Consider the following 20,926-nt stretch of genomic DNA (forward strand, 5'->3'; position numbering starts at 1 on the left):
GATAATGAAAGAATGCTTTACATGATAATAGTCATATTCTTATTGGGAATATTATTCTTAATATTGAAACATGGAATTAATACATGTTGCCTGTAAAAAATGAAAGCGAGTCAGTTGAATTTACAGAATACATGCATGTCATGGCGAATGGTCAGGATTAGGGATGTTCGATTCCACTTTTTCCCCGACCGATACGCCACTCTTGAGTAGTCACCGATACCACTAGTAAATAAAATTACCCACCCATAAATGACAGATGATGTTAAAGAAAGACCTATATATCCCAATGTATTATATTTCCTTAAAATTGCATGAAGTTAATGGCAACTTTGTATTCATGTAATGTATTCACATCATTTCTCATTTCTTGTCCTTGATCGTAAAATGGCTGCAGGAGGGCGGACGATAATGGTATTGGTCACCACCGTGAGTACCGATGCCTTAAAATAAGACTGGTATTGGCACTGATACCGATACCCGGTATCGGTCGTCACCCGTCATAGTCGGGATGATACCAGCTCTACCTCCAATTTGAGCCAGGAAAATGGAAAAACCATGAGAACATTATAGAGACTCTTCATTTATCCATTTTCTGTAACGCTTGTCCTCAATAGGGTCGTGGGTGACTTTGGGCGAAAGGCATGGCGCACCTTGGACTGGTCGCCAGACAATTACAGGAAAATTGGGACAAACAATAGACAGACTGGTCATAACGCTATTTATTGCAACTTCCAGGTGAAATTTACTGTCAAACGAAACATCAAAGCAACCACATAGCTTATAGCCTTTCACCCTTCTTGTTTATGCTAACGCTAATAGCATCGATGTTGTGGTGCTTTCACCCTTTAAGCAACTGAACAAAGACAAACGGCGCAGCGACATGTGTAAGCAGACAATAAATCATATATTGTTTATCCTCCTCACTATTTTTACTGCTATACTGATGAGTTGAGAGATAAATTGAACAGTATATCGGTCTCCTTGTCTGAGGTGTTTGTTTGTTTGTAAGGGCAGAACGCTGGCTGACGTTTGAAATAACTAATTATATCCTTAGCTCCCGACTAATATGAACCTCTACTTAGTAAATACTATGAGTCCATGCAGAAAAAAATAATCCAAGTTTTGTGTTTTTGGCAAGTTTTTCTTCTGTCTTGCTTTCAAATATCCTTACACCCGAAGGGGTTTCCTTTCTAAGCACAGAATCAACACTGATGTTTATGTACTTTGACAAGATGATTGACAGCACTAACAAGACAGGCTGGCAATGTATCTAATGTTAATTTTAATTGTGAAGACGCCCCTTCACTGCTTTGTTTTATTGAAACAAGGCACATGAAAACTGCTGAAATTAATAAGCGGGCTGCCTGTCTAATCATACCCCCCCCCCCATCCCCCCCCCCCCCCCCCCCGTGTCAGTTCTACCTGCAGGACACGAAAAGCAGCAATGGCACCTTCATTAACAGCCAGCGGTTGAGTCGGGGCTCGGAGGAGAGTCCACCCTGCGAGGTCCTTTCGGGAGACATCATCCAGTTTGGCGTGGACGTTACGGAGAACACACGCAAAGGTATGCGCATGTTAGGCCGCAAAAAAAATGGTCATGTTGAACTGACAGTGAGAACCCGAGTTTGCTCTGTTGAGGCAGAGCTAATAGCTTGACCTCGCTAGCCTTTATGTGCTGATGCAAACGGGTAACATTTGAATCATCAGACTTGAGATTGCCCTTAAGGGCACCTTGGGGCCCACCTCAAAACACACACACACGCACAATATGGACATTTGGGTCAGATTTTCAGCTCCACTACCAAACCTTTCAAATTAGAGTTGCAGTGAAAATTCATCCTGCATTTTGACCTCATTCTGATAAAATCATCGCAATATGGAGTCAATTGCGCTCACAAACACAAGAAAAGTATATTAAAGAAGTCATAGAAAATTGAATTGAAATTGATGCACATTTTTGAAACGTGGAATGAACACGCAAACACACAGGAAGGCCGGAGTCATGAAGGCCGGAGCCCAAATTCGAACCTAGATCGCTAGAACTGTCTGCCAGTGGTACTAGCCGCTTGACCGTGCTCTCCTAGGCCTTGTCCTTCAATCTGTCACTATACATCACTAGCTCAGATAGCTGAACAAAGATAATTTTTTTTGTTGTAAATATGAATTCCCAAAGCAATTACGTGAAATTGGATAACTTCCTGCATCACACTTGATCTGAATCCACTACATCAAGACAAGAAGGAGCCCAAAATGAAGCTGTAGACTGGGAAAGGGATACTTGACTCATTGAGCCCATTTCAGCAGTCAAAAGTTAACATTTTGTCCAGAATGAATTTGATATCTTTATTATTTTTCATGTACAATTAGTACCTTTAAAAACAATTTTTTTCCCCCACTTTCTGTCGATTGAAGATGACATCACCAGGAAGTAGGTAACGACCAATCATGGCTCACCTGTTTTCTGGGTTTGGTCAGCAAACTGAGCCTTAAATGGTTGTTATTGTTATCTACTTCCTCAGCACATTTGAAAAAAATAGTTTTTAAAGGTATTAATTGTACATGAAAAACACTACAAATATTTATTTATTTATTTTTAACATGTGTTGCTGTTGTGTCTCCAGTCACACATGGCTGCATCGTGTCAACAATCAAACTCTTCCTGCCCGACGGGATGGAGGCACGCCGACGAAGCGAGTGAGTCCAACACAGATGCATTAAGCGCTGACATGAGTCGCTTGATTAGCTTCGTTCAAAGACCACACTGAATTTATAGCACTCAAGCGAGCTTAGGCGAGATGCCCTTTAAATAAAATATTTGCTGACCCCCCCCCCCCCCCCCCCCTTCTGGGATTTGCTGTATTTATCCTGACGCAAAATAGTCCAGCTGCAGTGATTCTTTAGTTATTTTTTTCCCCCTCACACGACTTAGTCCGAAATGTGTAGAGTCCACTGGAGGCAACCCGCCTCCTTTATCACCTGATGAGATGAGTTATTCGCTCTACTTTTTTTTTTCTTTTTTTTTTTTTCTTCTCCCCCCTGCCCTCAAGTTAGCTGTAGTCATGAGGTGCGCTTGTTTCCTTGCACTGCTCATCTAGAGGGGTGGAACTAGCACATGTTTAAGGAAGGCTATCAGTTTATTTTGCTGCTGGTGGAGGAGCTTCGAAGGGTGTAAAGAGAGAACGTTTGTTATGTGAGGAATCTGCCGTAAGAAATCTCAGCGAGTCAGCCAGGCGCAGATAGAGAGCGTGAAGTTTGAACTCTACCCCGCGCCTGTTCACGATCCGCCAAATACAGCAGGAACACAACACAGGTAACCCGCGTCCACAACCGCTGCTGGCATTTTGTTTGACTTCTACTTTGTGATGTTTTGTTCAGATTCAAGACTTAGTTGAATTCCTGTATTTGTTCCACAATACTTACAGCAAACGGGACAGTGTAGCTCGGATTTTGGTATAGAATCAGCTGACGTAACGCCATTGCCATATCCAACCGCTGCTGGTTTTTTAAATTCAAATCGGGTTTAACGTAGGTGAGCCAGAAAACGGACTGCTGTATTTCCTCATAGTTGTTTCTGGAGGTGTTACACATTAACAGACGTCTCATGTGTTGTGCAGAGTCACCTTAACACCCCCCCACACCACACATCCGCCTCAACTCACCTTCAATGTCATCCAATGCCTGCTGTTTGTTCAGTCAACTGAAATTGCACAGACGGCTGCGTCTATCCAGGACCACTTGTGAGGGCTTTACAGTGTGTTCTAACTTTCACTGATCGAGCTATATGAGATTAGCTAACATTGATACCTTGTGTTGACGATCATTAATGTGCTGTTATGGCATGGTAGACACATTATGGCCAAAATGACAATCGTGATTACTTTTGATCAACATTTGAATCGAGATTTTTAATCAGTCATTCATTATGTGAGGGAAAAGATCTGTATTCTTCCTGCACTGCTTTTCAACAAACAATATGTAGATGTTTTTAGCGCAGCAATTAAACTAGAAATGAATGCCTTATCATTTAAAATTAAAAGTTAATAGAAAATAAATTGGCTACTCGAACCAAGCTATTTTCTGACTTATTTAGGCATCTTAATGAAGTCTAAAGCACAACTTCGCCCCCTGATGGTTGGCTGATTACTGGTTAAAAAAGTGCTTGTTTGCGTATAAAGCACTTAAACATCGCTACGTATTTGTATTGGGGCCTAAATAGTGATCATGATTAAAATTCGATTACTTCTGCAGGCCTGTTTTGAAGTGTGAAATGATCGCAAACGTTGGACATTCTGTTTCGCTTGCTGTCTTCGCGTGAACTTTTTTCTCCACTGTGATGCATGAGTGTGCTGCTCTGTATTTAATATCACAGTTACCTTCTTTTTCATCACTAGTACTCTTTTGCCCCAACGTGTTCAACCTTTTGCACCTTATCTTTAATAACTCAACCCTAGAGGTTCCACTGTACATTCATTTTGCGCCCACACTTTTACTAGCACTCGAGAAAAATCATAGGCGAGGTGTGTGTTTGTCAATAGTAACAATGTTAGCAATATTATTTCCGTATGTCTTCCCCTCCACTCTGTTTCCACCAAGTGTGCTCCTTTGTCTTTGCAGTGTCATCCAGGCTCCGCTGCCGCTGCCTGTAGACAAGGTAAGAACACAATGTGCTTGATTTGTTGCCGTCCTGACACACACCTTGATCTCTCCCACTCACCCACTGGCACACACACACAGCGAGTGGAGTGGTCAGCTGATGTGAGGAATGTGTGGATTGCTGCCAGTCTCTCCTGCCACATATTTTCCATGAGTGGCTTGAGTGAGAGTGTGCAGAGCATGTCCTCTTAGCTGCGCTGTAAAAAATTAGCGAGAAGAATTTTTGTCCAGTTTGGGGTGTTCTGTTCTGTGTCTTGCAACTGTCAGAACAGGGCCCCAGCGTAACCTGTCTGAGGAATGTAGCGCGTGCATGTGTGGCTACATTTGAACCACTTCTCCAATATAATTAAGTGATGTTAGGCTCTCAACAGAGTTACACACCCAGGCCCAATTAATGTTGACTGCTTTTGTTACTGGATCCAAGTATTCACAGAAGAGCCAAAATTTAATCAAGTTAGCAAAGTCATGAGGATGGATTTTTTTTTAACTTAACAAACAAATGTTTTTCATTAAGGTTCACTCATTTGCTCCCAAAAATGTGTAAATACATTCTATTTGAAATGTTTTAACTGTCCCAAAGGCGTGTTTATACGTTTTTAAAATGTCTTTTATGCTAGAGCATACAGAAGGCTTTGATGCAGCCTCTCAACTGCAAAGAACGGTTGCAGAAATTGTAGTTATTACAAAAATGGCCAGCAGGTGGCAGCCGAGCAAAAGCGATCAACCAGAGCCATGTTGAGAAAAAGCTCATTTACAAACAGTTCTAAACAGATTTGTGAATAATGATGAAACTTAACTATATTCTAATGCTAATTGCTGCAAAATGGAAACAGATAGAATTTTTTTATTTTTTTCACTGATGAAAGAAGATCTTTCTTTTGGTAGTTTCCATGTTTTTATAGCAATAGAACACAATATTCTGTGGGCCTTGCAAAATCAGTCAAAATCCAGTGAAACAGCCGGGAGCAAAGGGGGTTGCTTCAGAGTTAAGTATGGGTTGAGGATCAAGTGATGCGAATAGCCGAGGATGAACTAAATGCCAAATTGGGAGCCTCAAATTGCCTGAAAACCTACAATTTTTACAGGTGCATGTATCCAGGTGTAAATGCATTTTAGTTTTGTAGCAGTCCTCCTCCAAAATTGTCACATCATTCAGTGTCATGTAAAATGTTTAAAACATAGCACACGCTACACTACAGCAGCTAACCACTTGGCTAGCTAAGCTAATGTAGCAGTCTACATCTGCATAATTTGAATTCTTAAAACAAATATCCTGAAGGTTTTGGTGAGACCCCAGATTTTTTTTTTAGCTTTGGAGTTTTCCACCTCTGAGGAAGCATTCAATTATTATTATTTTTTTTTGCAATGTATTAGTTCATGCGTTCATTTTCATGTTTTGAGCTTTTCATTTGGCTCTCAAATGCAGTGTGTCACTTTACTGTAAGTTTTGTGTGTTTTCTAGGTGGCAGCCAACACTCCCAGTATGTATTCTCAGGAACTGTTCCAGCTCTCCCAGTATCTTCAGGTAACACAGCGACACCTATTGGTATAATACTAAAACTAATAATAACAAAGTAATACATCAGGTCCATGAGCTGCTTCATCTTTACATTTATAACCCAAAAATTCAATAGGGGCAGATATTCATCTTAGGCCAACATAACAATCATCATTTTCAGTATGATGCTTTTAAAGAGGCAATGCGGTCGTTACGAGCCTTTCGTGAGCTGATTCTGTGCTGACCCGCTTCTGTCTTTGCTACAGGAGGCCTTACACCGAGAGCAGATGCTGGAGCAGAAGCTCGCCACGCTGCAGCGTCTGCTCACCACCACTCAGGAGGCCTCGGAGAGCAGCTGGCAGGTAGGAAACAGCTCTTTGGATGGATGGACGGATGGATGGACGGACGGACGATTGATCCAAACACTATTCCTTCATCAGGCTCTGATTGATGAAGACCGTCTGCTGTCCAGACTGGAGGTGATGGGCAGTCAGCTGCAGGCCTACTCAAAGGTGATACACAATCGCTCGCCTCTCACTCATTCACACTTACTCGTTCACTTTCTCACACTAACTTTCTTGAACCCATAAACTGTCACTGACTTACTCATTCACTCTCTCACTTATACTTACTCTCACTCTGTCATCCATTCACCTACGCACCAGCTCTCATTCTCTTATTCCCTTACACTCTGACTTAATTTCACTCAGCCACTCACTCCCTCTCTTATACACTCTGTTTTCTTTCTCTCCCTGACTCACATGCTCTCTCTCACTACACTCATTCACTTACTCTCATACACTCAGTCGCTTTCTCACTCGCCCTCTCACTCTCTTTCCCTCTAATTCTCATTCTCTTTTTGCTTCTCTCACGCTTTTGCTCTCACCCCCTACTCCCCCCCCCCTCTACCACCCACCCTCTCTCGACTTCCACATTGTCACCTCATGTGGACATGATTATTAACCAAAGTGTTCTTTTGGCATTGGCTGTCAGTCCCAGACAGAGGACGGCATTCGTAAGGAGCTGCTGGCCCTGCAAGAGGACAAACACAACTACGAGACCACGGCCAAGGAGTCTCTCCGGCGGGTACTGCAGGAAAAGATCGAGGTGGTCAGGAAGCTGTCGGAGGTGGAGGTGCGACCCGCAATCCGTTTGATGTCGGCCCACAAATACAAAGCTAGATCGACCGTTAAAGCCGTTTGTCCGTGTCCCGGCCCGCAGCGCTCGCTGAGCAACACGGAGGACGAGTGCACCCACCTGAAGGAAATGTCCGAGCGGGGCCAGGAGGAGCTGAGGGAGCTGGCCAATAAGTACAACGCTGCCGTCAATGAGATCAAAGAGCTCACTGACAAAATCAAGGTGCGGTCACTTGACGGTTGCCATCTATGAAAGCAGACTTGATGCAGTCCTCCCTCAAATGTCTCCAGTTGATTCAAAATGCTTCTGCTTGCCTCTTCACTGGAACACGTAATAGGGAGCCCATCACTGCTCTGGCATTTTAGAGTTCATTTTAACTCATTCACTGCCAAAAACGTTAAATAACGTTTAGTAAAATCCTATGGAGGAGTGCCAAAGACGTTAAAAGACGTTTTTTTTTCAAAACAGAGATGAAACTAACCATTTTCTATTGTTGATTACTGAAAAACGGAATAAGGTAGAAACAAACTTTTTTCCTGATGAAAGATGAGAGTCAAATCTTTCATTTGGTAGTATGTGTGTTTCCATAGTCCAAACACAACATTTTCTGTGGACCTTGAAAGATCAGTCAAAAATGCTTAAATCGGCTGGCACCCACGGCATCCCTTTTCTGAAAACGTCTGGCAGTCAAAGAGTTAATGTTCTTTTAGTTGTTTTAAAACCATGCTCTTGAAATCATTTTCACTAATGAGAGAATTTCCTCCGTCAGGCCGCTGAGGGCCGCCAAGAGGAGTTGACCCAGCGGGGGGCGTCAGAGAAGAGGGAGCTGGAGTTGCGCATCGAGGAGATGGAGGAGAAGGAGCAGGTTCTCCAGGCTCGCATCGAGGCGCTGCAGGCTGACAACGACTTCACCAACGAGAGGCTCGCTGCCCTGCAGGGTACCAAACCCAAGCGATACGGCCTCAAAATGTTCTCACCGCATTTTCGGGGAAAATATTTATGACCATATACAGGCACAATTTTATTTTATGTTAATAGTTCACTTCAAAAAGTAAACTCGTATGTAGGTAAGCGTTTCCAAGCCTAATGCAACAAATGGCACTTCATTTATTTAGCCCTATTTCATCTTACAAGGCCCTCAAAACTCTTTACATTCAAATACTCATTCACCTACTGATGACGCAGTGCCAGGGCACATATTTGAAATTTGGAAAATCTCACCAATCTCACATCATCTTGTTGACATCTAAGCAGATGACCATGTTATTGTCTCTTAGCAACCTCTATTTGTAAAAAGTGTGTACTGCAGCTCAACAGTGAATTGCATAATACTGATAATAATTATGATGATAATATTAGTTCAGCAGTCAGTAAGATATCAACCATGCAAAAACCTCACTCGTTCAAAGTCTCACCATGCTTAAATTTGTCTGATTTAAATATGAAGCAAACATACGCGCATGCGTATGAAATGTTTTGTGCGGGCACTCGATTCCAGGAAATGATTGGTTGAGTCATGTGGACCAGCGGATGAGTAGGTACGGACTCATTTTTGACTATGTAAATTGAGAGGATAAACAAAAACTGGGAAACAATTTTTGCCCCCCAAAAATTGATGAAAATCAAGTTAAAAACAAACAAACTGGGGCACAGAAAAGCTGAGGTTCCACTATAATTGGCCCCAAGATGTCTCATGACAGAGCCAAAGCTTCCCTAATGTAGGCATTGCTGCCATTTTCGGTACAAACAAACCAAAAATATCAACAAAAAAACCTTGGTATGACACTGTAAAAAATTATCCTGGTATGCTAGGAAATGGTATTTCCCCCGTAACACGCCAACAGCCCCCCGTTAAGGAAGTCGACGCCAATTTTCCTTGCTGTTGTCATCCACAGTGCGCTTAGAGCAGCTCCAGGAGAAAAGTGTTAAGGAAAACAACAGTCTGGGTGAGTCCATGTGTCACTCCTCTGGGTACCCGGGTCACCTCCACTTCCTGCATGACAACCGCCCGCATGTGCCAAGTTCCATTCCGGGGCTGCATGCTATTCTGTCCTTCATCTTCTGTGTGATGCTATCCATGATGTCTCGTTCTTCCTCTTGTCGCTGCTCGTCACGGTTCAAGTGGCACAACTTGGGACAAGCACGATTGGTTCATTTGTCATCCAAAATTACTGGGAAGGGTGTGTGACTTCTCTCGGGGAAGATGGTGGTGCTTTCTGCAGGTTCTGGGTGGATTTTCAAATGCTTTTTTGGGGGGTGGGGGGCTCAGGGGCCACTGATTGGCATCTGGTGTAGGAATGAGCTCACTGAAATCCTCTTGGTGCCTGACCGTCCACACCCACACTGTGCACTTGGCTGCCACTCGGTGAAGGATCCCTCTGCAAATGGGCATTTGTGTGATGTGGTCACATGACAGATGAAGACGAAGCCTCCCCCGAAACGGCGGCGGTGGCGGCCACCACAGAGGTCCAGCCCATCGAGGACCAGCCGTACTCTGAGCCGCCTGGGGGGCACGTGGAAGAAGAGGAGGAGGAGGAGGAGGAGGATGAAGATACGGACACTGACGACGGTGCAGTTGGAGGAGATGTGGATGGTAGCCGTGGTTTGATTATGATTGCTTCATTTCAGCTGTACATTGAGATACGTTTGCAGTACAGACTCACTTGTTGCTCCCTTTTCAAAATGGGTGCTTGAATGACCTTATTCCTTATACCCTAATTATTGCCAAATGACAATACCTAATTGTAAGTTTATTTTACAGTTTCTTTTTCATTTAAAAATAAAATGACTGAACATAAGTACTTTTAATTTAACTAATTTGCTCCCAAAAACCTATCAATACGTTCTAGTTTGTCACTTGAGCCGTCTTTCTGTCCGTGCCTCGTTCACTTCCCGTACCCATTCCGCCATTTTGAACTTCCACGTCTTTCCGCTCAGATCTTCTCTGTGGCGCTCGTCTTTACGTGTTTGTCCTTCCCGAGTGGTCACTCGCTGTCTCGTCTTCAGGCTCTTTGTGTGGCACAAGCTTCTGTCTTGAGAGAATAAGCACTGGACAAGTGGCCGAAGTAACGACAGTCTCTGTGTTTCTGTCAGACAACTGTCACGTTAACAACAGCGGGGGAGACACCACTCGAATCCAACAGTTGATCGAGTGTCCGCGTGAGTACAAATTCACCCTCATGCTGTTTTTCATCTTCATATGCTCTTCTTCGCCATCATCATTCTTTCTCTTTCGAGTCTTCCCACCATCATCTTTTTTTGGGGGGGTCTTTTCTTTGCCTACGGACTCCTCCACTCGGATCCTTCTTCAGCAGCAGAAGCCTGCGACATACTAGCATGCCCACGATGAATTTAGTGTGTGCAAATTTATTTTACATGTTTGTCTGCAAGATGCTTTCAAATCTTGAGTGTTTTTTGTCTGGGCTTATCCAATGAAAATATTTGGTTTTATCACCAGAAAATCTTACTTTGTCAGTTTCATTACAATGAAGAAAATGCAAAAATAGCATTTTTAACCGCCATTTTGTTGTTGTTGAGGGGCCTATGACCTAATGGCAAATTACCATGACTGAATATTTACCGAGTTAAAGGCTCAAAGTCAACTTTATTGTCAATTTTTTCACTTGTTCTGGACATAAAAAACAATCAAAATTCTGTTCCTCTCATTCCCAGGTGTCAGCAAGACACAATAAAACAAGACAAATTCGGCAAAATGCTGGGGGGGAAAATGAGTAAAACAAGATACATGTAACTCCATATTTAATCCAAAAAGAAATGCAAAAACTATTTAAAAAAAAATTATAATAAATTAAATAGACTGTGTATTATGCTTTTTAATTTGATGCATTATATAATTTCATATACTGGTATACATAAAAAAAAAATTTAGATGCTTTTTTTTTTTTTTTTTTATTGGAACGTAACGAAAAAGAAACCTGACTAAAACTGTTATTTGGGTGGGGGGGAATATATATACATCAGCTTGATACACATGTAATTTCTTCTTGTTAAAAAGAAAGATGCCTAAAATTGGAAAAAAAAGGTAAGCTTGTTAGATGGAGAAATGAAAACATTTTTATATTATAATACCATCGATTGAACATGCTCATAGAAATGTGAACTTGACCACAGCCTGTAGCTCAATTTCACCGCTTCTGTGCTTGAAAAGGTTTTGGGAAAAGTATGAAATCTTTCATTTTTCGGCCCACCTATCGAAGTCAATAGTTTTTTTTTTTTTCTTTCTTTCTTTAGTTTAAAATGTTGCCCGTTCTCGTTGCTTTCACATCTGAAAAGCTGTCACTTGCGTAAATGGCAGCAAGCACTGCTTGATGTTCATTTGACTGACCATTGATTGCTTTCTTTGTTCCTGTTGTATCTGCAGCAGTGAAGCAGCTGAAGGAAGCCGTCAGTTCGTCCATCCACAAACTGGCCAACTTTGATGGTGAGAAATGTTTTAAGAGAAAGGATGTTATTTAACAATTGCACAATTGATGCTACATGACGTCCATTTTGCGTGCGTGTGTATTAGATGCCCACCTACAGAACAACCAGACGGCAGGAGACGAAATCCTGACCAGCCCGGATCGACTCAAAAGTAAACATTGATCTTCCCGCGCTCACTTAATTAGATGACTACAGCATATGTTCATGTACGGTAATCCAAAGCTAGTAAAACATTTCACACAGTTTCATAATGTCGCTCTTGCTGTTTCTGCGTTTGTGTGTGTGTGTCCACAGGAAACCAGATGGATGCCAAAGAGTCGGACATGTCGGATACGTTGAGTCCCAGCAAAGACCGCAGCAGTGATGATACGTCAGGTCAGCCAAACCACCTCAATCCACGCCATTCTATTCAACAACCTCATTTATTAGACCATCAGAAATGACTGTGTAATACTTTTATACCGTGGGCTGTACCTAAGAGTTTTTTACTTTTCTTAACTTCAGCAGTGCATCCTTTATGAACCGTGAGTTTGAATTAAGCAGATGAATTGAACTGTATAAATAGAACCTCCTAATAAAGATAAAAAAAAATTGAGTGGAAACAATGATGAATGGAAACTGTGTTTCAGACAACATGGATGACCAGGAACTCAACGAACCGCTCAACAGAGTAGCTCTGCTCAAAGGTAACCATGGCAACGTGCACCGTTTTGTATTCTCGTGAAAAAAGGCTTGTAATTCAGAATTAATCAACCCCTACCTTAAACTAGTGGTTGTTGTAGTATAAATCCACCACTATTAGTATTAGTACACCACTACTACTGCTAGTATCGGTACACGATACCCCCAATATTACCAGTACTCCAGTAGAGAGAACTCAGACTTTCTAAATACATTTTGCCTTTTGCGATGTAAAGTTACTTTTGGCTTATTTGTGTTTTGTAGCCGAATTGCATCGGGCTGGCTTGGAGCCCGGCGACACGGAGCAGGTCATCCACCACCTCCACAGGGAACTTCTGGAGGCCCAGGAATTAGCAAACACCGGCAAACAGAAATGTCTGGAGCTTCAAGGTGAAAAAAAAAAAAATCCATTATCATAATCATAATCTGTATTGTAGCCCATTGTAAATGATGCGTGCGTGTCTGTAGCTCTACTGGAAGAAGAGAGGAGGAATAACTCTCAACAGACGGAGGAGTCGACTAAACAGATCCAGTACCTGCAGAGTTAGTACACACACACACACAATTCAGTACAACTGTTAAGGTGGAAATCCCATTGTGGGAAATAACGGAAATAGAAAAAAATCAATTTCAAATGTACTGTCCTACAAGTGGGGAGGAAACGATATGAAAATATTATGTCACGATGGGAGTGAGCAATATGAAGATGTTCATTAGTAAATATTAGACTTCACATTGAAATACTAAGAGGGAAAAATGTAAAAATAAGGGGAAATTATTTATTACATGAAAAACACAAATATATAGAATAGCCACAGTAACAACATGAATTTTTTTTAAACAAAATATCAGGTATTAGACAAATAATTTGATCAAAGCTAAGCAAATATTAGAGAAATATTACATAGAAGCCCCCCCCCCGCGAAAAAAAAAGGAAAAACCTGACAGGTAATACAAGCTATTCATCTAAATTACGAGAGAAGAAAAAAAAAAAAGATTAAAAGTAAACAAATGTTGGAAAAAAAGAAAAATCTTCTGTGGACAAATATACCAAATATTTGACAAAACATTCAAAATGTGGGGAAATAATATGTATTATAAACATGAACATGTTACATAAAAATAGACAAAATATTAGCGAAAGTCAAACATGACAAAATATTCTAAAATAATAGTAACTGTAAGTCAATGTATTACATGAAAAAAATACAAAACAGTAGGTGTAAAATACAAAATATTAGACAAATTAAAATGTTTGTCAGAAATACAATAGTATTAGATGTAAAATACAAAAATATAAGGAAAAAAGTACAAACGCATTCTAAAATAAAATCCGCCATGGTTCATATCATAGAAACGTGTCTTCTCCTTCTTTATTGGTTTGTTTGCTATTGCTCAGTAAAGCTTGACTTGAGGTTCAACTGCTGGGTCGTATGTTTTGTGCATGTATAGCTCAGCTTGGGAAGCTGCAGGCCGACATGGAGGCCCTGAAGGAGCAGAGGGAGAACACCATCTGTAGCACCAGAGAGGACCTCTACTCCGCCCAGGAGGAGGTAACCACCCCTCCGCTGGTCACGCCTCCTGACAAACCCTTTCACAGCCCATGCGCTTCCCCCTCGCCGTCACAGATCCTCGTCCTGCGGCACGCCGTGGAGGCGGCCACGGCCGAGCGCGAGCGGGACATCGCCGCCCTGCAGGAGGACCTGAGCGGCGTGCGCTCCGAGCTGGAGCGCTGGAGGAGCACGGCCGCCAAGTACGAGGAGGAGATCGGTCGGCTGCAGGAGGACTTTGCGCAGCAGCAGCTGCAACGCAACAACACCAGTCAGCTGCAGGGTATGCCACAGTCAAACGCATTCAAAAGGAAATAAGGGGCCTAAAACACTCATTCCTAACCACTCTGTCATGGCACATTAGTGGGCTATGAGGACGTTTCCCCAAAACACTCAAGTGGGCTGAAAATTATGTATTTATGCCAAATAATAGTGACCCACCTTGTGAGATTTATGAGATGAAGGCGTTGTTTGGCTTTTTTTTTTTTGCAGGCAAAGACATGAAATGCAAATGCGGTATGATGTTAGTGAACTCGCAATTTGGCAGTTAACATTTCTTTTAGAGTTGGGTATCGATTCTAATTTGCTGAATCGATTCCGATTCTCAAAAGTTCAATTCGATTGCAATTTGTTTACTTTTTGCGGCATCTTCGTTTGGAGGTGTGCCATGATATTTTTCTCGTATTAAATATCTGCCATGGCTCTATAAATAAAGTTTGGAAACGCTGTTTTGAACAAATGTCTTGCTTCCTCCTAGTGGAATGTGCGGCACTGCAGCAGCGGTGTGCGTCTTTGCAGCAGGACTGTGACGGCCTGAGGCAAGAGAGGACAACGCTCACCGACAAACTGCACCGCCTGGAGGCCGAGCTGTGCAGGTACACTCACGCGTCTCAGTCTATTTGACTACAGTGAACCATCGCCATTTTCAGGGATTAGAGAGACCTTATTTTTACAATTGCCTATTTTTTTTGTATGCTCTAGCATAAAAAAACATTTAAAAAAAACATGTAAGGACAAAGTATTTAAAAACGTTTTTACACGTTTTTGGGTTTGAATGACTTATTGAGCTTCCAGTGACCTTTTTTTTGCTTTTGGTGTCTCTCTGCAGCACCCGTGCTCAGAGTCTGGTCCTCAGCAGCAATCTGAAGTCCCTGGAGAAGCGGGAAGAGGTTCTGCAGGGCAAGCTGGGTTCTTTGGAGAACCGGCACCTGCAGGACGAGAGCCGGCTGAAGAGCCAGCTGGACCAGGCCCAGGACCACACGCACAGTCTGCAGAAGGAGGTACACACACACCGTCTGTCAAGTCTCAACTTTATGACAGGACACGTTTGCGAGCGGATAAATGACGTTTGTGTCGTGTGTCGCAGTACGAAGACACGCAGTCACAGCTGTCGGACCTCCGGCAGCGCTACGAAAGGACGGAGCAGGAGAAGACGAACATCCACCAGGACCTGGAGCAGTGCAGGAGCAACCTGAAGCTGCTCCAGGACAAGAACAGCTCTGTGAGCGCACACACGCACGCCTCCTACACAGGCGTAAACATGGGGAAAGAAAAGCCATCATCCGCAGCTGTTTTTTGGGTTTGCTTCTTGATGTTTCCCCGCTAGTTTTACGTTGTTCATTTGCAGCAGAAACGCCGACGAGTGCGTGTGTGTTTGTTTGTTTACTTGTTTGTGTTGCACCTGTGGACATCCAGGAAACCCAAGCACAGTGGTATCTCCAGAAGGTTGTTCGCAATCAATTCCATCACACCGGTTGGCGTTTTGAGATCGGACTTATTATTGAACATATTATACGTAACACATAGTATAATATATGCGGAATGATTGATTCCAGAGTCCACGTTTACCATTATGAATCGTTATTGACAAAAATGTGAACAAAAAAAGCAAAAAAATTATGGGGACAGACAAGATAGAAGACATATACCAGAAAATAACCCAAATAGACTGACTGAAAAAAAACAAAGATAAATCTGACAAGATTTGCAACAAATCTGTCAAATAAACTAAGATCTGATATTAAAAAAAAAAAAATTGAAAAAAGAGACAAAAGCTAGGCAAAAATACAAACACATCTGACAATCCTACAAAACAGTTGGGCCAAAACTAACCAAACTATGGGTCAAAAATGGACGGATTCTCTACTTAGGTCAATTTAACCCAACTTTGAGTCAAAAAATTGGTCTTTTAGTGTAAAACAACTCATTATTAAAATTGGTCAGATTCCTTGACTTGGGTCAAAAATTTGTGTCATTCTGAATAAAACAACCCAGAAAGTTGGGTCAAATTGACCCATAAAGTGAATTGGTCCAATTTTTTTTTTTTAATCTCTAATTGGGTTACTTTTGGTCCAACTGTTTTTAGAATGTAAAAAGCCTGGATAAAATAAAATGTTTAAAGAAAATGAGAAAAAAAAAGACTGAAGTAGAAAAAAAAGACAAAACCAAAAACCTGACCAAAATTGAAAACGAATAAAAGAAAAAATTACCAAAATATCTGACAGTCTGACAAATATCCCAAAAAAAAATGTGATAACAAATCTGGCAAACAAAAAGATCAAAGAAGTGACTAAACTACAATTATAAAAACAAGATATTAACAGAAAAAAAAGGCCGTTAAAAAATCTTCTAATTTACCAATCTGGAAAATAAACAGATATAAAACTGGAAAAAATAAGAGTAAACAGAAGTAGGAAATTTGACAAATGGACTTGGACTAAAAAATTAACCCAAAAAAGAAAAACACTGACCAGAGTGTAATTAAAAAAAAAAAAAAAAAAAAGCTTAAAAAAAAAATACAACATAAATGCAAAAACTAAAAAATAAACAAATGCAATGAAAAGCACACAAAACACTCCGCTTACTTCACAGTAAGATTAAACTGAACAACTTTTTTGGCGACGTTTTAAACTCGCAGGTTTGGAGGTACCACTGAAGTAGAAAACCATGAACCCAATCACACGCAAGAATAATCATGACCGCCGTGGCGTGATTGCAGCACCACACACACATACACACACACACACACACACACACGCAATCATAATAGCGTGTCAGCAGCAGCTCATCTGAGGTGACGCGGTGCTACCTCACGGCCTCGCCTCAGCTGATGCAAAGCAGACGCTAGTTTGACGCCGCCCCTCCCCTTCAGCTTCCTCCTCTTCCGACTCCACATCAGGATGTTTAGCTCGGATAAACACAATCACACGCCGACATCAACAAACGGCTCCCACACTGACATCATTTATTTGTCAATTATTACCATATGTCAGTTTTCTACAAGTCTCCGTCCAGAGGCCTGGCGTTTCCATCAGATGGCAAAGATGGCCCGTCACGCCAATGGCATTTTCAGCCAATTTGGATGTTGAAGGAAGTTTAGTGGCGGTAGGGAACGGGTCCGACCGCGAATGGCATAAATCTCACATAAAATTGATGCCCATTTTAATTGCTTTGGCAATTTATTTCAACCCCCCCAAAATTCTTGAATAAATGAGGATTTACAGTGGAACTTCTGGTTTGGAATTTAATTTGTTCATTAAAATAATTTTAAACATAGTGTGCTTAAAATGAAGTGCTGCGCAAGATAGAAGAAGGTGAAAACACAATTTATGATGATGAAATCGCAATAAAATCACTGGGCAGTGTTTTAGCTTTTTGACTAGGACGACTTGGCTAGTTTTGACTTGGTTAGCTGTGACGAGGACGACTTGGTTAGCTGTGACGATGACGACTTGATGGCGATGACGACTTGGTTAGCTTGAACGGGCGTGACAGGACCTGGTTTGCCTTGCCTTGCCTTGACTTGCTGTGGAGTGACTTGACTTGGCTGGGGCTATGGTTTCTTGGCTGTGACTAGGACGACTTGGCTAGTCTTGACTTGGTTAGCTGTGGTGATGATGACTTGGCTGCGGCGATTAATTAAGTGTAATATGAGGAACTTTAATGAAACATAGGGAGAAAGGTGAGCAGACAATCATGACTGGACGGGACGTAAGTGGACTGGTCGCCATGACTGGACATGTGAGTATATTGGTCGCCGTAACTGGACGGGACGTGAGTAGACTGTTCGCCATGACTGGACGGGATGTGAATAGACTGGTCGCCACGACTAGACGGGATGCGAATAGACTGGTCGCCATGACTGGAACGAGCGTGACGTGACAGGACCTGATTTGCCTTGACTTGACTTGGCTGTGGCTAGGACGACTTGGCTAGCTGTGGCGATGACTCGACGCACGAACTTCCACACAGAACATCGGCAATGCACCCGCACAGGCTGGACAAACAGACTAAATACACCAACACTAATGAGACACACCTGGGGAAGGGAAGACACGCACAGGTGGACGTGGTTAGACAAAACGAGACGAGGGAAGAAGCCAGGAACACAAGACAAAAAACACCAACCACAGACAAAATTAACAAGAACGCCCATAACAAACAAAAAGCCACAACCCCCACAGAACCGAAACATGACAGAGAGTAAACGGAGGATTCCAGTTTGCAAAAATGTACTATTTGGTGGTGAGGTGATGAGTTTTATGGAGGAAGTGATGATGTAATGATTGACAGCCGTTGCTTTGCACACACCTTCACCCCCTCCCACCCTTTTTCTGCCCCCCTCCCTCGCCACCGCTGCTGTGTTTAGTTTGGTTGATTTGCCGGCTGATTTCTTCTTATCCCTTTGCTCCCCTTGATCCCCCCCATCCTTCCCCCCCCCCTCCCCTCAATAGCCATCTATACTGCAGCCTGTCCAAGCCATATTCATGGGTCTTGTCCTGGCTCTGCTCTACTGGTGTTTCGGCCAGTTGTGGTAGAAAGGTACACGCCGACATGTGTGTCCGTCCGTCCGTCTCTTTTCCGTCACCTCCCAATACCGCCGCCTGTCTCACTTTCAGCCCCTATTCGAACCTTGAAATTGAAACTATTTGAGACTTTTGCAGGTCACTGACACGGGTTCTCCTCGCCAATTTTCTGCTGGCTGGCGGAGTATTGAAGCGGGACGACGCCTGTGTCACTTTTTCGTCAGCGTTTTCGTTGAAATCAATGATTGTTTAAATCCGAGTCATCCTATGGTGGATTGCTGTGTGAAACTGTTGTGGTGATATCCCATTTGGTTGGGGCCTGTGTGAAAAGCCAAGGGGGACTAAATGCCACTCCACAATTTTGCACAATATTTGTGTAAATGTGTAACACTGGAGCAAGAGATCTTTTCACACAGGGATCCAGCAAATTAGTGAAATCTGTCTTTCTCCCTCTTCCTCCCCCAACTCTCTTTTTCTCTGTCTCTTTCTCTCACTCTCCTTCCCTCCCCTTCGCCCTTTTTTCTCTAGCTATCTCTCTCCCTCCTTCCCCTCTCTCTCTTCCTGCCCTCTTTCTCTCTCTATCTGCACATCTCTCTCTCCCTCCCTCCCCCTCTTTGTCTCTTTCTCCCTCCCTCCCCCCTTTTCTCTCTCTGTCTCCCTTCAACTTTGCAGGTTCTCTGTGAAAGAAGCTAGCTAGCTTCTCTACCTTTAACACAGATACACTGCAAAAAAATGACCTATATCACAGAGACACTGCAAAATATTTGCATTTTTTAAGTTCTGTGTGAAAGGAGCTTTTCTCTCTCTCTCTCTCTCCACCCTCTTTCACACAGAGTATATCTGGTGTTTAATTATCCTTTTACACCGAACCCAGTCAAATGTGATAATGTTGCAACTTTTACACAGCAACACAATTACAATGAAATAATAGCTGTGACAATTGCTTTCGACGCGGAAAGTCGGGACTTCTCCCTTGACACAGGCGCAGTCCGCCATCTGATACGTCCTTCCCGCTTGGCAGAAAATTGCCGGTTTGACTCCGTCCCAATATTCGGTGTCGGTGCCGCTTTTACAGATGGCTGAAAAAGTGCCCAGTTTTACAGTGTGAAAGTGGTAATAACGTTGGTTTCTCTCTTTCTGCGGATTTGAAAATGTTCTGAAGTAGGAGGCGTTCAGGGACACACTTTTGAAAAGCACACATTCTACAACACTTTTCAAACTTCAACACACGACCGCTGTGATCTTTTGGAAGTTTTGACAATCATCAAGTTTGGCCCTGAACTCCAGCGAGGACATTTTCTTTCCGTTCTTTCCTCATCCCGACGCCGCACGCACGCACGTGCGCGTCTTCTTGAACGCATCGCACACGCTCAACTCTGCTCCTTAAAGCCTCCAACCAAAAAAGAGGCTCCTGTCGTTGGATAGCGCTTAGCAATCTATTTGGCAAACGACGAACATTTGTTGACATTGTTCTGATGAAGCGTCTTTAAGGAGCCGGGTTCCATTTTGTCCCTTCACCGTCTCAGCTGCTCCCTCGGCTTCTTTTTTTTCTCACGCATGCGCCTGCTTTACGTCTTGTTTTCCAATCCGCTTGAGTGTTTTTGCCTCGTTCTCATTTGCACGCAGTCCCTCAAGGTACAGACAGATTGTATTTTAATTCGGGGGGGGGGGGGGGCACTTAAGTCTATTAGATGAGAAATGTAAAATGAACAGATATATATTTTTGGGATAGAAGGTGCAATTTTTTTTTTCATTTCATGAGAACAATCTTGATTTTCATGATATGAGGAAAAAAGTTGTGTCTATTACAGGAATAAAATCTTATTTTTATGAGAATCAAATTTGTTACAATTAACTCGTGATACTATGCAAAGTGTCAATTTTACACGAATATTCTTTTTTATAAGAGAAAAAAAATCACTTTGGGGGGGGGGGGGGTATAAACTTTAAATATGTGCAAAAATTAAGTCCATAATGTTTAAGTTTCACTTTATTCATTCAAATTTTTATGAGAACTAAATCATAATTTTATGAATTTTACCAATTTTTAAATTAACATTTTTAAGAATAAGTCACAATATACAAGAAAAAAAATACAAAAATGAAGTCAGAATATTAGGGCTTCGTATCAATTCTAATTTCCCCAATTGATTCGATTT

At 42.3% G+C, this 20,926-nt stretch overlaps 1 protein-coding gene across 6 annotated transcripts in view; it reads left to right on the plus strand.

Moving 5' to 3' along the window:
* The window catches only part of slmapa (sarcolemma associated protein a), a 33,525-nt gene that overhangs the window by 8,258 nt on the left and 4,341 nt on the right, over positions 1 to 20,926 (plus strand). Inside the window, exons 2-25 of one of the 6 annotated variants that reach the window (XM_077572453.1) lie at positions 1,417 to 1,564; positions 2,622 to 2,694; positions 4,615 to 4,651; positions 6,116 to 6,178; positions 6,418 to 6,513; positions 6,592 to 6,663; positions 7,145 to 7,285; positions 7,373 to 7,510; positions 8,058 to 8,226; positions 9,184 to 9,234; positions 9,705 to 9,881; positions 10,295 to 10,447; positions 11,670 to 11,729; positions 11,817 to 11,882; positions 12,026 to 12,106; positions 12,361 to 12,417; positions 12,677 to 12,802; positions 12,881 to 12,955; positions 13,865 to 13,965; positions 14,041 to 14,245; positions 14,720 to 14,837; positions 15,071 to 15,242; positions 15,329 to 15,463; positions 18,696 to 18,783. In XM_077572453.1, coding sequence (XP_077428579.1) covers positions 1,417 to 1,564; positions 2,622 to 2,694; positions 4,615 to 4,651; positions 6,116 to 6,178; positions 6,418 to 6,513; positions 6,592 to 6,663; positions 7,145 to 7,285; positions 7,373 to 7,510; positions 8,058 to 8,226; positions 9,184 to 9,234; positions 9,705 to 9,881; positions 10,295 to 10,447; positions 11,670 to 11,729; positions 11,817 to 11,882; positions 12,026 to 12,106; positions 12,361 to 12,417; positions 12,677 to 12,802; positions 12,881 to 12,955; positions 13,865 to 13,965; positions 14,041 to 14,245; positions 14,720 to 14,837; positions 15,071 to 15,242; positions 15,329 to 15,463; positions 18,696 to 18,779 — 2,598 coding nt within the window. In that variant the 3' untranslated portion in view covers positions 18,780 to 18,783. Of the gene's footprint in view, positions 1 to 1,416; positions 1,565 to 2,621; positions 2,695 to 4,614; positions 4,652 to 6,115; positions 6,179 to 6,417; positions 6,514 to 6,591; positions 6,664 to 7,144; positions 7,286 to 7,372; positions 7,511 to 8,057; positions 8,227 to 9,183; positions 9,235 to 9,704; positions 9,882 to 10,294; positions 10,448 to 11,669; positions 11,730 to 11,816; positions 11,883 to 12,025; positions 12,107 to 12,360; positions 12,418 to 12,676; positions 12,803 to 12,880; positions 12,956 to 13,864; positions 14,246 to 14,719; positions 14,838 to 15,070; positions 15,243 to 15,328; positions 15,464 to 18,695; positions 18,784 to 20,926 lie in introns of all 6 variants that reach the window. The other 5 variants (XM_077572452.1, XM_077572454.1, XM_077572451.1 and 2 more) reach the window with 5 other exon arrangements.

This window comes from Vanacampus margaritifer, chromosome 8, assembly GCF_051991255.1.
Source record: "Vanacampus margaritifer isolate UIUO_Vmar chromosome 8, RoL_Vmar_1.0, whole genome shotgun sequence".
Taxonomy (NCBI): Eukaryota; Metazoa; Chordata; class Actinopteri; order Syngnathiformes; family Syngnathidae; genus Vanacampus; species Vanacampus margaritifer.